General features: G+C 40.5%; 1 protein-coding gene across 4 annotated transcripts in view; it reads left to right on the forward strand.

Moving 5' to 3' along the window:
- Positions 1–14,781, forward strand: part of LONRF1 (LON peptidase N-terminal domain and ring finger 1) — a 46,269-nt gene that overhangs the window by 20,734 nt on the left and 10,754 nt on the right. Inside the window, exons 1-8 of one of the 4 annotated variants that reach the window (XM_086380745.1) lie at positions 1,948–2,119; positions 4,049–4,167; positions 5,415–5,537; positions 8,500–8,649; positions 9,186–9,426; positions 9,527–9,623; positions 11,431–11,545; positions 14,469–14,590. In XM_086380745.1, the coding sequence (XP_086236871.1) occupies positions 8,608–8,649; positions 9,186–9,426; positions 9,527–9,623; positions 11,431–11,545; positions 14,469–14,590 (617 nt within the window). In that variant the 5' untranslated portion in view covers positions 1,948–2,119; positions 4,049–4,167; positions 5,415–5,537; positions 8,500–8,607. Of the gene's footprint in view, positions 1–1,947; positions 2,120–4,048; positions 4,168–5,414; positions 5,538–5,888; positions 6,829–8,499; positions 8,650–9,185; positions 9,427–9,526; positions 9,624–11,430; positions 11,546–14,468; positions 14,591–14,781 lie in introns of those variants that run through there. The other 3 variants (XM_086380744.1, XR_015156339.1, XM_086380746.1) reach the window with 3 other exon arrangements.

The raw sequence follows: 14,781 nt of genomic DNA on the forward strand, positions 1-14,781 counted from the left end.
TTTTGCTTGTCTATGAAGCTTTACATTCAGGCCTTTAATCCATTCTCAGCTTATTTTTATGTGTGGTGTTCTGGTTTCATTTTTAACATGTAGCTGTCCAGTTTTCCCAGCAGTGTTTATTAAAGAGACACTCTTTTCTCCACTGTATAGTCTTGCCTCCTTTGTTGTAGATTAATTGACCATAGGTGGAAAAAAACTCAGATTTTATAGCTGAGGAAACTGAGGTACAGAGGTAATTTGCCCCAATTCACAGTGAGTGAGTAGAGGAGCAGAAGTTGAAGCCAAGCTGTCTGGCTTCCAGGCTCTGAATCCTTCTGGAATGCCACGTGGCAGTAGATGCAAAGGAAAGCACCTTGGAGAAGAGCTTGGTGAGCTGAGTCTTACTGGATCAGAAAAAGTTGTCCAGACAGAGGGGAGTTGCGTAGGGATGGTCTCACAAGGAGGAAGCTCTGTGAAAAGGAAGGAGGCATGAAGTAGGAAAAGGCGTGCATGGGGCTGACTGAGTAGCTAGGTCCTGTTGGGACTCACTGGGACATTTCATATTGATGGGAGATAAGGCTGGAGAGATGGGTAGGATCCAGGCACGCAGGAACGTGGATGTTGTGCTAAATAACGACATCCGTGGGTGGTGAGGGTATAGGTAAAACTGAAGGCACGGTGTGCAGTTAGCAGGCTGTTACAGTAGTCTTAGCTTAATTTTGGCTTTCAAAATGTTGTTATTAGCAATTGGATTGGAAAAGACCAGGGATGGATTAGGGAAATACTAGAGGAGGTAAAGCTGACTGTGGTAAAGGTTTGATTTGGACAGTGTTACTAACAGAATACAGCACACATATCCTTTTGGGGGTGCTGGAGGTGTGGAAAGTGACTGAGCCTGAGGAAAAGCACAGCTGGCTGTTGGAAATCTGATGCAGCTGGAGGTAGGGTGAAAAAAAGAGGTAGGAATTAAATCCTGCCCAGGACACTCGGCCCTGACACATCTTTATATTTCTGCACTTTTTCAACACACCGAGTCTGTGGTGCACCAGGCACTGCATGCCTGCAGCCGTGGCCTGAGGGGCGGGCCCTCCCTGGTGGCTCGTGCAGTGAGGTGGTCAGTTCATCCCAGGGTCCTGGGGCCCGGAACGGAGCAGATCATGAATATCTGTCGCCTGTAATGACACAGGCTGGCTGATGGCATTTTTTTCGCAGTTGCCTTTCCCACAAGCGGACACAGAGGGCAGATGTTCTGTATCCTCATACTATTCAGAGACCCTCAGTCATGCATTGGTTGGTTGGGTTTTTTTTTTTTTGAATTAGGAAGGACTTGAAGGAAACAAGTGGAGTGGCCCTAATCTCTTTAATACTCTTGTGGGAGTTTGAACGCAACTGATGAGGCTCCCCGCTCCCCAACAGTCAGTCAGAATCACCATTCCATTGGCATGTGAAATGCTCAGTAAGAACAGAACCTACAAGGATTCGGGAAACAAGAGTTTTAAGATCTGACCCTCCTGTCCTCTCCTTCATGGGTCCACCACACTTCTCATCCCAGTAGACACAGCTTTCCAGGGAGCCTGGGTAGCTTGAGCTCCTTGTTTGCATCCCTCGGAGGGGAGAAGCGTGGTGGACTGACCCGGCGTTGTAAAGACAGAGGTCTCCCCAGCCCCTTCCCGCAGCGCTGCCTTGGGGAAGCTGCGTAAAGGGCAGCGCCAAGCGGTAAGGACCTTGATCAGAGGGTACGGTACTCATGAGGTCCCCGTGGGCACTGCCTCCAGGGTTGTGTGGGGGGACCTGCTGTAAAAGGAAACACGTGAGAAGAAAAACAGTCCAGTAAGGGATCCCAGTGTGGAGGGGGCTGCTTGTTGTGACTGAAGCCCCTCTCTCTGGAGGTGCCGGAGCACAGGGGGGTCCCAGGGGTGCTGTTTGCAGGACCCCAGCTGTGCCCGACATGGTCCCCATCCTCTCCAGTTCAGGGAGCTGGATGCTGCTGTGGTGACCACTCCTTGGACCGGCTGGGCACCCGCTGCTCCCTGTTTCCCGGAATCCGGTTGTGCTTGTCCAGTCAGGACCACATGATGCCATTTCACAAGAAAATAGGATTTCCTAATGTGACTGTAAGCTCCTCAGAGACAAGGAGAAGGTAACATCTTTGAAACCCCTCTAGCATCTATCTAGCTTGGTGCTCAGACTCCTCATTCTTGATTGATTAATCACATGGAGCTTTCAGTTTCTATGAGTTTTTGTTTGGATAATGATTTACAATTATATTGCTTTAAGAAACAAAAGATGAAATGTTCCAGACATGTCTTTTTCTGCTTAGGAAGTAAGAAATATTTTCATGAAATACTAATTTTATTCTTAAAATTTTTTCATTGGTATAAATTTGAGGTAACAGTTTGAGTGCTCAAGTACCAGCAACTGGAAAAGGCCTAATTGCTAAATCGAGAGTTATCTGTAAAGAAGCAAGCAATCATTTAAAAACTAGAGTAAAGGAAGCTATTAAGGAGTTTTATTATAGTTTTTATTTTGTTTGCCCAGGACGGTGGGTGGTAAGGTCTTTATGCCCTTCTCACAACAAATACTTTATTTTATAAGCATACATTTTGGAAGCCTTTAAAGATGAATAATAGCTTTAAAAAGAAGAGTGAAGTTAATGTCATCTGTAGATACTGAAAATTGATTTCTGGCTTAGACTTCAGTTTCAGAATCTATGTACCTGTAGTAATTTTTTTTTAACCTTTTTTTATTGGAATATAATTGTTCTACAGTGTGTGTTTCTTCTGTACACTGAAGTGAAGCAGCTATAAGTATACAAAATCCTTTCCTTCTTGGGCCTGCCTCCAGCCCTCAGGTCATTACAGAGCACCGAGCTGAGTTCCCTGTGCTGCTCGGCAGGTTCCCATGAGCAGTGTCACGCATGGCAGTGTATATATGTCCATCCTGACCTCTCAATCTGTCCCACCCTCCCTTTCTACCCTCTGGTGTCCATATGTCCATTCTCTGCGTCCGAGTCTGTACGAAAATAGGATCATCTGCACCATTTTCCTAGATTCCACATGACCTGTAGTAATTGATTATAGTATCATAAATGAACCAACTAAGTGTCTGAAATTTTTAGTGCCTTTGGATACTAGTTTGGTTTCTCAAGTAGAGACAGCATAGTGAAATTATCACTTAAAGCTTTTTACCCTCAAATATTTGAAATTAAATCATTCTGGGGCCATCCAATCCTGTTCTTATTAACGGAAGGAATTTAAAAAATTTTCCCTCTTAAGAAACCTGACTCTTGTCAACCCATTTCCTCCAGAAACAGGGCCACCGTGTCCTCTCCTAAGATCGTGCCTCGGTCAGTCTTTGTAACTATGGGAATTCCATGTGCAGTAGTTACACCATGTAGTCATTTATAAAGATTTCAAAATCAGGTATGAAAAAAGATTTACCACAAAAAGACAAATCTTCTGAACATCTAAGATACATCTTCTAAATCTTTACCTATGTTAGGAAAACATTCAGTTTCTTAGGGGTGATCATATTATCAAAAATTTTTCAGTTTTTTAAAAAAATCAGTTTCCTCCACTAAAATAATCTAACCATAAGGATTTGCTATGCTGCTGCTACTGCTGCTAAGTCGCTTCAGTCGTGTCTGACTCTGTGCGACCCCATAGACGGCAGCCCACCAGGCCCTGCCATCCCTGGGATTCTCCAGGCAAGAACACTGGAGTGGGTTGCCATTTCCTTCTCCAATGCATGAAAGTGAAAGTGAAGTCACTTAGTCGTGTCTGACTCCTTGCGACCCCATGGACTGCAGCCTACCAGGCTGCTCCGCCCATGGGATTTTCCAGGCAAGAGTACTGGAGTGGGGTGCCACTGCCTTCTCCGAGGATTTGCTCTAACTTAGGGAAATGTCAGTATGCCAGTGGGTTGCACCTGTACTGTGCTTGGCTCACTGCCTTTGCGTCAGTGGTTACTGACTAGAATCGCGGAGTCAGTTCTTACCCTAGTATGATGTTTCTGTGGATTATACAGTAATCTTTTAAAAATAATCAAACCTTCATAACATTGATTTCAGAGCCCAGCGACTTGACTCTGAAAATCTACAGAGCTGAATCGTATGCTGGTCTCCAAGAGTTTAAAGCAGCTATAGAAGATTTAAATGCAGTTCTCTTTCAACTGCCAAATTGGCCTGAGGTAAAATTACTGTTTTACATTTGCATACATTTAAGAATTTCAACTGTAGGGAATATGCATTTCAATTATGATTGTAAGTTACAACGAAATGGATTGGGCGATTTCTTTTAAATATATAGAATAGTTCTAGAAGTCTAAGGTCAATATTTTGAGTGGATGAATATCATCTGACAGTTTTTTAAACTATAAGAAATGTTTGTTTCCTAACTAGAGAACAATTTGAATTCGACACACAGGAAAAAACAAACAAACAAACTCTAATATACAGCATTTCCTCAAAGACATACATCTGGCCCTATTGTGGAGATGGACCCAAATAGGTTGTCAGTAGAGGAGGTTTATTAATGGAGAGAGAAAAGGTTCTGTGGCTGAAGAGTTGACTGAGGCATTGTGATGGGAACTGGGTGATGAGGCAGTCGTTTAATATGGTAGATGGGGGCCTTGCCCATGCTCTTTTGAAAAAAGATCTGCAGCATGTATATATTATATAATCGGTTTACAAATTCTCCTTTTTACCAATACTGTCAAGGCAAATCAGTCCATCTCCCATATATGTTATTTAAGTTAAAAGTCATCTTTTAATGTGACTTTTTTTTCTGCATTCAAAGCTATGCCTTTAAGGACTATATAGTAAGGATGCTGTAAAATTTATAAATTAATAAAATGATTCAGAATCTCATGATGACATGACCAGTTGGTACAAGTCAAATCAGTGTTAAGAATACGAGGGAAAATGATTTGTACAGACAGCTTTGGTGGCAGCAGTGGTTTAGTCGCTGTCATGTCTGACTCTCGCGAGACCCCATGGGCTGTAGCCCACCAGGCTTCTCTGTCCGTGGGATTCTCCAGGCAAGAATACTGGAGTGGGTTGCCATGCCCTCCTCCAGGGGATCTTCCCAACCCGAGGATCGAACCCAGGTCTCCTGCATTGCAGGAGAACTCTTTTGCCAACTGAGCCACCAGGGAAGCTCTTAAAACCATTAAACAGGAAAGAACCCTCTGGACTTATCATTGACAGGATATAATTAGAAATGTGGCTTTGGAGTCATTTTCTGGACCTCATAATCATAGGTGCCTCTCCCGGATAGGGTGTAAATGTGCCTTTAAAATGCTTTGGGCTCCTGAGAGTCATTCAGAGTTTCAAAATGAACATTTCCAAGTAGAACTTTTTTTTAACCTTATGTGATATTGATGTTTCAAAAAACAATTCCATCCATAAAAGTTGGGTATGTGTGCTTTTATTAAAGGTCTACTTCAGGAAAGGAAAAGTCCTCCACGATGCTGGTTTTTTAGGTGATGCCTTACAACTGTTTCTTCAGTGCTTAGCGCTTGATGAAGATTTCGCACCTGCAAAGCTAGAAGTAGAAAAGGTAATCCGTTTACCAACTGTAACACTTCCAGCCAGTTTCCCAACAACACAGGTCTTTTTACAAATGCCAGTTAGACTCTTGGGGTAAGAACATAAGGGGTGTCCATAAGTCAGATTTAGTAGCAGTTTGACAAGGGGTTTTCAGGTTCAATATACTTATTAGCATATTGAGTTCTTACCAAAATCAGAACATTTCAGAGAGAGTTAAATGGATTACTTTTGCCTAGTTAAATTTAGATGTTCTCTAATAGTCTGTTCCATGGGAGCCAGACCAGTCATTCTTAATTAAATACTGTTGTCATGATGTTCCTGCTCAGGAATTTTTATTGGCTTCCTTTGCCTTTCATTTCAGGTCTCAACTTTGCTTGCCTTCCGTGGTTGCCAGTAGTACTGCCCACTCAGTTTATTTCGCCTTAGTTTTCTCAGTACTCCATACATCACTTTCCAGAGTTTGTTCAGTGGTAGATGTTAATTAAAAGGAAAAGGGGTTCTCTGATCAAATGACTCTGGGAAACACTGGGTTAAACCAGTCAAACAGATTTCTTCAGCCCTTCTCGAGAGTTTTTGCTTTGCTAGCATGCAACAGCATTCAGCTTTTGCCAGATTTACTCACAGAACATCTGGGAAGACTAGAGTCTCTGAAAAATGTTTTAGGAAAATCTATCCTAATACAATTTCAGTGCCCAGTCATGTTGTTCCCTTCAGTGTCCCCCAAAGAGGCCACATTGTTTATTGCGTTTGTAGTGTTTCTCAGAACATGGCTTTTTGTTAGTCATCTTGAGTGCATGGTAAACACAAAGATTTCCTGGGTCCCACCACAGACCTTTGGAATTAGAATCTCTGGAATTAGAGTATAATTTAACAAGCACTTCAGGAGATTCTTATGTCCCTTAAAGTAAGAGAACTTTGGAATTTTTCTTGCATTCCAAATGCTTTATGAATAAGCCAACATCCTCCATAAGGCTTGTTTGCATGCATGTTCCAGCCCACTGATTTAACAAAACACGGCTTACTGTTGTGTGTTTTCTTGCTGTGTTCTCTTTGCTAGAGTGATCTCCCTGGTGAGACTGCAGACTTTATAAGGGCTTATAATTTTGCATTTTCCGTGCTGCTGGGTATCCTTACTTTTCTGTAATTATTTGTTGGTTAATAAGGTCAGGTGAATGCAAAATACCTACTGCCTTGAAATATTTTTTTTTTGGAGTAAATTGTGGTATAATTTACATGTAATAAAAGGCATTTTATAGTTCAGTGAGTTTTGAGAAATTATACATTCATGTAACAACACCCCAGTCAAGATACAGACTATTGCAGATCACCCTGGAAAGCTCCCTCATCTCCTCTGCAGCAGATGCCCTCTCTCTGTGCTTCCAGAGGGAGCTACTGCTCAGACCTCTAGTGCCACAGACTAGTTCTGCCTGTTCTGAACCTTCACATACAGTGTATATACTCTTTTTTTCACTCAACATGTTTTTGAGACACATCCAGTCAGTTTTTTCTTTTTTCACCAAGTATCCTGTGGTATGAACATGTCACAGTTTGTGATATTCACAGTTAGTGGTGATTTTCATTTGGATTGTTTCTAATTGATGCCACAAACATTCTTTTACATGTCATTTTGTGAACATGTTTTTATCTCTCTTCAGTAAATACCTAGGAGTCAAGTAACAGTCTTCTAGGGTGGGGGTATGTTTAATACTTTTTTTTTTTTAATCAGGGGAAATGTAAAAACATACCCAAATTCTTTAGTGATTGTTCATTAAATGGTTTATTGCTTGAGCACCTACAGATGCACACACTTTCATTAATACCATGTATATTTCCTTTTTATTTACATTGTAAAGATTTATGGAAAATTCTGATTTTTGTGCCTTGAGAGATAGAACAGCTGAAAAACCAAACTTCCAAATTGGGACTTTAAGAAATGTGTATATGCTGTACATATACACACAGCTTATTTGACAAGCAAACAAATTTGAATCCCTCTCATTTCCTTGTAGCCAGTCTGTTCCTCTGTCGTAATCCCCTTGGTGTTTCTGAGAGAAGCACCCAGAGTTTAGATACTGCAGCTGCCTCCGTTTGGGCCGGCTGCCATGGGGTGCCCCCGTTAACGCCGGGGGTGGTGACTGACCGTACAGGTCACTGGTTCAGGGAGAAGCTAAATTCACTGTAAACACATGGAATTTTAGTTCTGTGGTTAAAGGTCCAAGTTCACACAAACAGTCTAAGTTCAGCCTTAGAATATACATCGGGATGAACCATTAACTATATTGACTGATGGGACTTGCTGATGGTCAGAGGTAAATATCTTCCACTTCTCTTAAGATCTCGTCTTTCTACAAACCTTATATATACATGTAAACCTTTACCTTGGGCACCTTCTCAGGCCACCAGTCTAATCACCCCTGAGCCCTCCTTTTGAACCATTTCTTTGATGCGGTTTGACCCCCTTGGAGGCACACCTTGGTTTTGGCAGGACTTTTAAAATCAACATGGAAGTCCTTGTTTTTTTTTTTTACTTAACCTGTTCCTTCCCTGCCCGTTAAAAATAATATTAGCTCTAAGTTTTCTTTTTTTTAGTTGATGTATAGCTGACTTACAATATTATTAGTTTCAAGTGTACAACAAAGTGATTGGATATTTTTATAGTTTATACTCCATATGAAATTTTCCAGAAATTCTTAAATATTGAGTGAGTGAGGCGAGTGAAAGTCACTCAGTCGTGTCCGACTTCTTGTGACCCCATGGACTATACAGTCCATGGAATTCTCTAGGCCAGAATATTGGAGTGGGTAGCCTTTCCCTTCTCCAGGGGATCTTCCCAACCCAGGGATTCCCACATTGCAGGCAGATTCTTTACCAGCTGAGCCACAAGAAAAGCCCTCTTAAATATTAAGTAACTAAATTATCCTTAATAAACTATTTTATATTTTTCATTATTCTTTATGATACCTTCCTTACAGATTTTATGTGATTTATTATCACCTGAAAACTTAAAAGAAGGCCTGAAGGACTCTTCCTGGAGTTCATTACCATGTATTAAAAACAAACCTTTCAGTTTTCCTTCAGTGATGGAAGAGTCTCACTCTGCCAGTGAGCTGAGCCCAGAGCAGGTAAGGGGTGAGAGAAGACGGTCATAGGCTTAGTGTTTCCATTTTCTTCACAAGATCTTCACTTTCCTAGTTTCAAATATTAATACTAAAATCTATGTAGGTACTTTCAACTTAGTAAGGCTTGCCTTAATAGGATCCCATTTGTGACCTTTTATTTTACACTAAAAACTTTTATGTGAAATATCTGCTCATTAATCACGTTACATCACCTGAATGTCAGAAATGTTTGTCTCTTGGAAAAAACCAGAACATTGTATTTATCTTACTTTCCTTGTAGTAGAAACAACTATATTAGCATAACTACTTAAACCTCATCATGACAGAAGTCAGCTTGATGTCTAGGGCTCTCTTAAGTACTGGCAAAAATCCTTTTCTTGCCAGGGTTTTAGAATTAAAAGTTGGTTTTGTTTTAAATGAACAATAAAATAAAGCTTTCAAGACATCACAGTTTCACTTCAGTTTAGTTCTTGGCAAGAGCAATAAGGACAGTAAAAACATACAGTCAGTTACCCTTATTTGTTGCATTTTTTTTGTAGAATGAAGAAATAGCAGAGGTCACCTCAGAGCCTGTCAAAGGAAGCCTAAACCGTGCTCGGTCAGCACAGGCTATCAATTCCACAGACATGCCTGCCAGAGAGGACTGTTTAAAAAGAGTGTCCTCGGAACCCTCACTCTGCATTCAAGGCAAAGGTGTTCTGCTGAAAAGAAAGTTGTCTCTTTTAGACCAGGATGTGATTGTAAATGAAGATGGAAGAAATAAGCTGAAAAGACAGGGAGGTAAAAATTTCACTACACTCACAGAAAACACATTGATTTTTTCAGAATGGCTTCCAAATTTTTTCCTAAAAAAGATAACCCCATCTCTTTGTTTTAATAGAAATTCCCACTGAAGTCTGTACGTTTTCATTAACTTACGGTGATGTCCCAGAAGAATTAATAGATGTCTCAGATTTTGAGTGTTCTCTCTGCATGAGGTAAGTATGTCATTTTATGAGTAGATAAAGGTAATCTACTCTGTAAGAACTGGACTTCCTTGGACTGCAAGGAGATCAAACTAGTCTAACCTAAAGGAAATCAGTCCTGAATATTCATTGGAAGGACTGATGCTGAAGCCCAAACTCCAATACTTTGGCCACCTGCCGCGAAGAACTGACTCCTTGGAAAAGACCCTGATGCTGGGAAAGACTGAAGGCAGGAGGAGAAGGGGACGACAGAGGATGAGATGCTTGGATGGCATCACCAACTCGATGGACATGAGTTTGAGTAAACTCTGGGAGTTGGTGATGGACAGGGAAGCCTGGTGTGCTGCAGTCCATGGGGTTGCAAAGAGTTGGACGCGACTGAACTGAACTCTAAGCATAAGCAGTGTGAAGTAACAGAGTAGTGAATTAAAAATCAAAAGATAAGAATTTTAGTCCTCGGTTTTCCTTTCACATCTTGGGCAAATAATACAATCTCTGAACCTTATTTAGCTTTTCCTTACTTAGAAGGGGCTTCCCTGGTGGGCCCATTCCCTTTCTTTACCATGACTGAGGAACTAACTTTGACTTTTCACTTAGAAAGTGGTGTCAGGATTTGTGTGTATATGCACGTGCTCAAGTGCTCAGTCTTTCAGTCGTGTCTGACTCTTTGCAACCCTGTGGACTGTAGCCCACCAGGTTCCTCTGGCCATGGAATTTTCCAGGTGAGAATACTGCAGTGGGTTTCCATTTCCTTCTACAGGGCATCTTCCTGCATCTCTTATATCTCCTGCACTGGCTGGCAGATTCTTTACCACCATGCTATATTTAAGTCTTACAACAATCAAATGACTAAAATATAGAAAGTATCTGAGGAATTGTACTATAAAAGCTATACATGTTATTACTGAGACTCCATGGTTTTAGATTTGGGTAAGAATACAATGATGTATTGTGTGTATGTGATTCTATCTTGTTTATGTATCTTAACTCCAAAATCCTTTTTAAGTAACACTGGATAAGGATTTCCATTATATGAATGCTTGTAATTCTAAGACTGATAATTTGAAAAGAACATTTTCCATTTATATAAATCGTGGTGGAGGCAAGGGAACAGTGTGTCAAGCACCTGGAACTGGCCACACCAGGTATTTCTGAACCACGTCCCTTGATTCTGACCCTTGGCTGCTTCATCTTGAGGTGAGGGGATCAGACCCCGACGATTTCTGAAGTACTTATACATCTAACAATACTTCTGGGAACTCCCAAAGTATTGTGTTTCAGGAAATAACTAGAATGTAAGGAAAATTAGTTTCTCCATATTGTTTGAGTATCACATCTGGTTTTGAGCATCAGTTTTCTTTGGGACTCAATGGTAATATTCATTGGATTATTTTGAATGAATTTCATATAGTAAGGCGCTTTATAAGCAAACCAGTTTTAAAGTGATGAGTGTACAAAAACAAATGAATAAGTAATAATACAGTTTACATTGTTAATCTTGCACTAGTCTGGTGCAAGTATTTTAGAAGTACTGCCCATCTCAGTTTGGACCAGCCCCGTTTCGAGGCTGCAGTAGCCCCTGTGAATGGTGGTGATATCAGTCCGTACAGCTCCAAGCAGGGTACCCCCGATGATGGTGAACTTTAAACAGTTCAGGAGGCTGTACCTGGCGTTTACCACTGGTCCTTCCCTCCTCTCGTGCCTGTCAAACTCTCCTTCCTCTTCTAAACAGAAGCTGGTGTTACGGTTACATCATTGGTTCAGTTTTTCCAGTGCACAGCTTATGGTGAAAACTAACATGTATTCTGGTTGATTTCAGGTTGTTTTTTGAGCCAGTGACAACCCCTTGTGGACATTCATTCTGTAAGAACTGTCTTGAGCGTTGTTTAGATCACACACCATATTGTCCTCTTTGCAAAGAAAGCTTAAAAGAGGTAAGCATTTGTGTATTTGTTTATTGCTCTTACGTGTAGCAACATGGTTTGACTTCTATTTAGCCACAGAAATAATGATTATTAGGTTCAGAATAAATTACATTATACATACTGATTGACCAAAAGGGATCATGCATGTCTCATTACCCATCTGCTAGTATTGGAGGAAAGTGAGTTTGGAGAGGGTGGGAGAAAGCAGAGTCTGAAGACCGAATCCCTATACTTAATTTTTTAAACACATGAGGTGTGATCAAGTATCTGGTCAGGAATATGTTGACTTTAATGACAGTATTGGGGAATCTCAACTGCCCTGCCACCCACCCCCATTTTTAGGTTGGATTTCAGGCCTCAGTCAATCCCCTTAACGTCTGGACCAACATCCAGTAGCACTTGCTACATTGATGGAAATGCCCTGTATCTATGCTGTCCAACGTGGTAGCTATTGGCCACATGTGTGGGAGGGACTGTACTTTTAATTAATTTACATTTAAGTAGGCACATGTGAGTAGTGGCTCCCACATTGGACAGCACAGTTCTAGAAAATGGTAGCCTGGCAAGAAGTGAGAGGCTTCCCACACCCCTCCTTGTCTGGCAGGTGGTCTGCACAGATCACCTACATTAGGAAAACAGCTGGATCTCAGGTGGGTCTCTTCTGTAACCAGTGGGAGGGCAGCACCCTCTTCAGTCCTGCTTGATGTCCTCCAAGGTGAGGCCAGAGCCTTAGAATTCTTGTTGCAGTGGTAGCATTGATCCAGGAGAGTGATTCTGTCTCTAGATTTTAAGAAAAAAAGTGTCTTGAAAATACAATGTAAAAATTTGATGAAAACTAGAAAGCATAGCTCTGTACAGATGTCATATAGCATATATGTATTGTTACATTTCATACAACATAGCAACCCTACATGTAGTGGAACACAAAACATAGAATGTTTACAAAGTCAGGAAACCTAAAATAAATCTTTAAAGAGTTTTACATTTTCAACTTTTAGACTCTGTTTTCAGATAAAGTACTCTGAAACATGCTATCTTTCCTGGTTTTACAAAGTTTTTCGATATGCTTATATATTTACTATGCTTTAAATTTAGAGTTATTGCACCTTAAATGTCTGAAGTTCTAAGGAAAACAAAGTAAGGATGTTATTTAAAAACTTAACTAACATACTGTTTAAAAATAACTTTATCCTTTGTCCTGACTTGACACCATGTATAATTGGTAAAGTCTAAATATACCTTTACACGGATAAAATGGATATGCTCTACTTTTCTGCTCTTCCTACTTACTTTGCTCATTTTTTCATCTGAATGCATCTCAAAGATGTGATTTTCATAGCAGCATAGTAGTCCAATGATACAACATTTTTCTGTTTTGGAGCATTTCAGTTCTTTTTTTTTAAGTATACTATGGTCAGTGTCTTTGACTCTTTCCTTAGGATAAATTCCTGGGAGAATTACTGCATCAAAGGCCATATATTTTAAGACTCTTAAAACCAATTGCCAGATTGCCTAGGTCTCAAGTAATGTACAAATTTAGATTCTTACCAGTAATGGAAGAGAGGCCATATTTCCCAAATTTAATACATGAGTCTTAAGTTTTAAAATGTCTTTATTACTTTGAAATTGCTTTTATATCTCTAATTTGATTAATTTTATAATAAACTCTTAAGTTACCTATATATATGTATATATTATCTGCTCAAGAGTACATCTCTCCAGTCAATAGCCCAGTTGTTCTCAAGGTATGTTCCCCCAACCAGCAGCATCTATATCCCCTGGGAACTTGTTAGAAATATGAATTCGCAGACCCTTCCCCAGAGCCACTAAATCAGAACCTGGTGAGGGCTCAGCAGTCTGCACTTTTAACAAGCCACAGTTCTTGCCGAAGTTGAAAAACCACAAGTATAAGCCATTTGCCCACCATTCATATTTTCTACTCTGTACTTCATTAGATACTGACAAAGCCCTTATTTTTGCTGGATCTAGGGGAAAAGCTGGTTTCTCTTTGTCTTGTGGTTGTCTCACAAGAGTTTCCTCATTAAGCAAATTGGTATTGGACGTATATACACACACACACACGTTTTGTTCAGAATTCTGTGTACACACTCTGAACTGGTCCTTGGCCCTATGCAGTTCTTAGTTTAGTTACAGAGATATAATATATCCCTGTCCAGCTAATATAGTGCAGGGTATGGTAGCTGCCTTCTATATATTAAAGGTTATTCCTAGGAGACAGAAAAATAAGGAACACTTTATACAAAAGGTAAAATTGCAGCCAGACCTTGAAGGATAGTCAGATGGCTTTTGGCAGTTGGAAGAGAAAGTAACACAAAAATGTATCAGGGTGGCAGCGTTCAGAGTATTATGGAGTGGCACAAACGTACCACCTTACCCAGAGGGTGACTCACATAGGAAAAGCAGCCTCTTGATAAGATATGGGCATCAGTAGTCATAGTGGGATGACAGCAGAAGAAAAATCTGAAAGAAAAGTTATCTGGAACAAAAAAAGGGAGCAACTTTGCTTTTCTTAAGGCAAATGCATTATTTTCTTTATTCCTTATTTTTGTTTCTCGATTGAAATGCTAGTTTCAGATACACATGCACTGTCAGAAGGAACTTACCTTTGGTGTGGGAGACGGCAGGAGCAGGGCTGACTGCTGTTAATGATGTGTGATCATAGCAAGGCAAGGGTCGTCTTATATACAGAACTTGTTTCGGGTTGCAGACTTACCTTGAATGCTCTTGAGCTAAGCTTCAGGCAGGTTTTCCAGTTTAGCGTCATCTGTTGTATTGTTCCCCCTCACTAATGAATTCAGAACCGACTGTGTAAATATGTAATAAAGGCTTTACTATATGAGTTAAACTGTTTTACCTGTTTTGTACTGTAGGGGGAAAAAGTGCTGGAATGTAAAATAATATTGTCTTTCAGTATCTAGCAGATAGGAGGTACTGTGTCACACAGCTGTTGGAAGATTTAATAGTGAAGTATCTGCCTGATGAGCTGTCTGAGAGAAAAAAAATATATGATGAAGAAACTGCTGAACTCTCACAGTAAGTTTCTTCTCATACAAATTAACATAATCAAATCAAACTACTACCCTTTGAAATAATGAGGAGAAGCCTCCTCACAGCCAGCTGGGTTCTGTCTGTAGTTCAACCCAGTCTAGTCAAAGGCATATCGTAAACAAATATTGGTTAATTTCCCCTGCCTTCAACACTCAGAGGTTTTCAGGTTTATTTGG

This window comes from Bos grunniens, chromosome 27, assembly GCF_055505025.1.
Source record: "Bos grunniens cultivar Pamir isolate PY7600 chromosome 27, Bosgru_T2T1.0, whole genome shotgun sequence".
Lineage (NCBI taxonomy): Eukaryota > Metazoa > Chordata > Mammalia > Artiodactyla > Bovidae > Bos > Bos grunniens.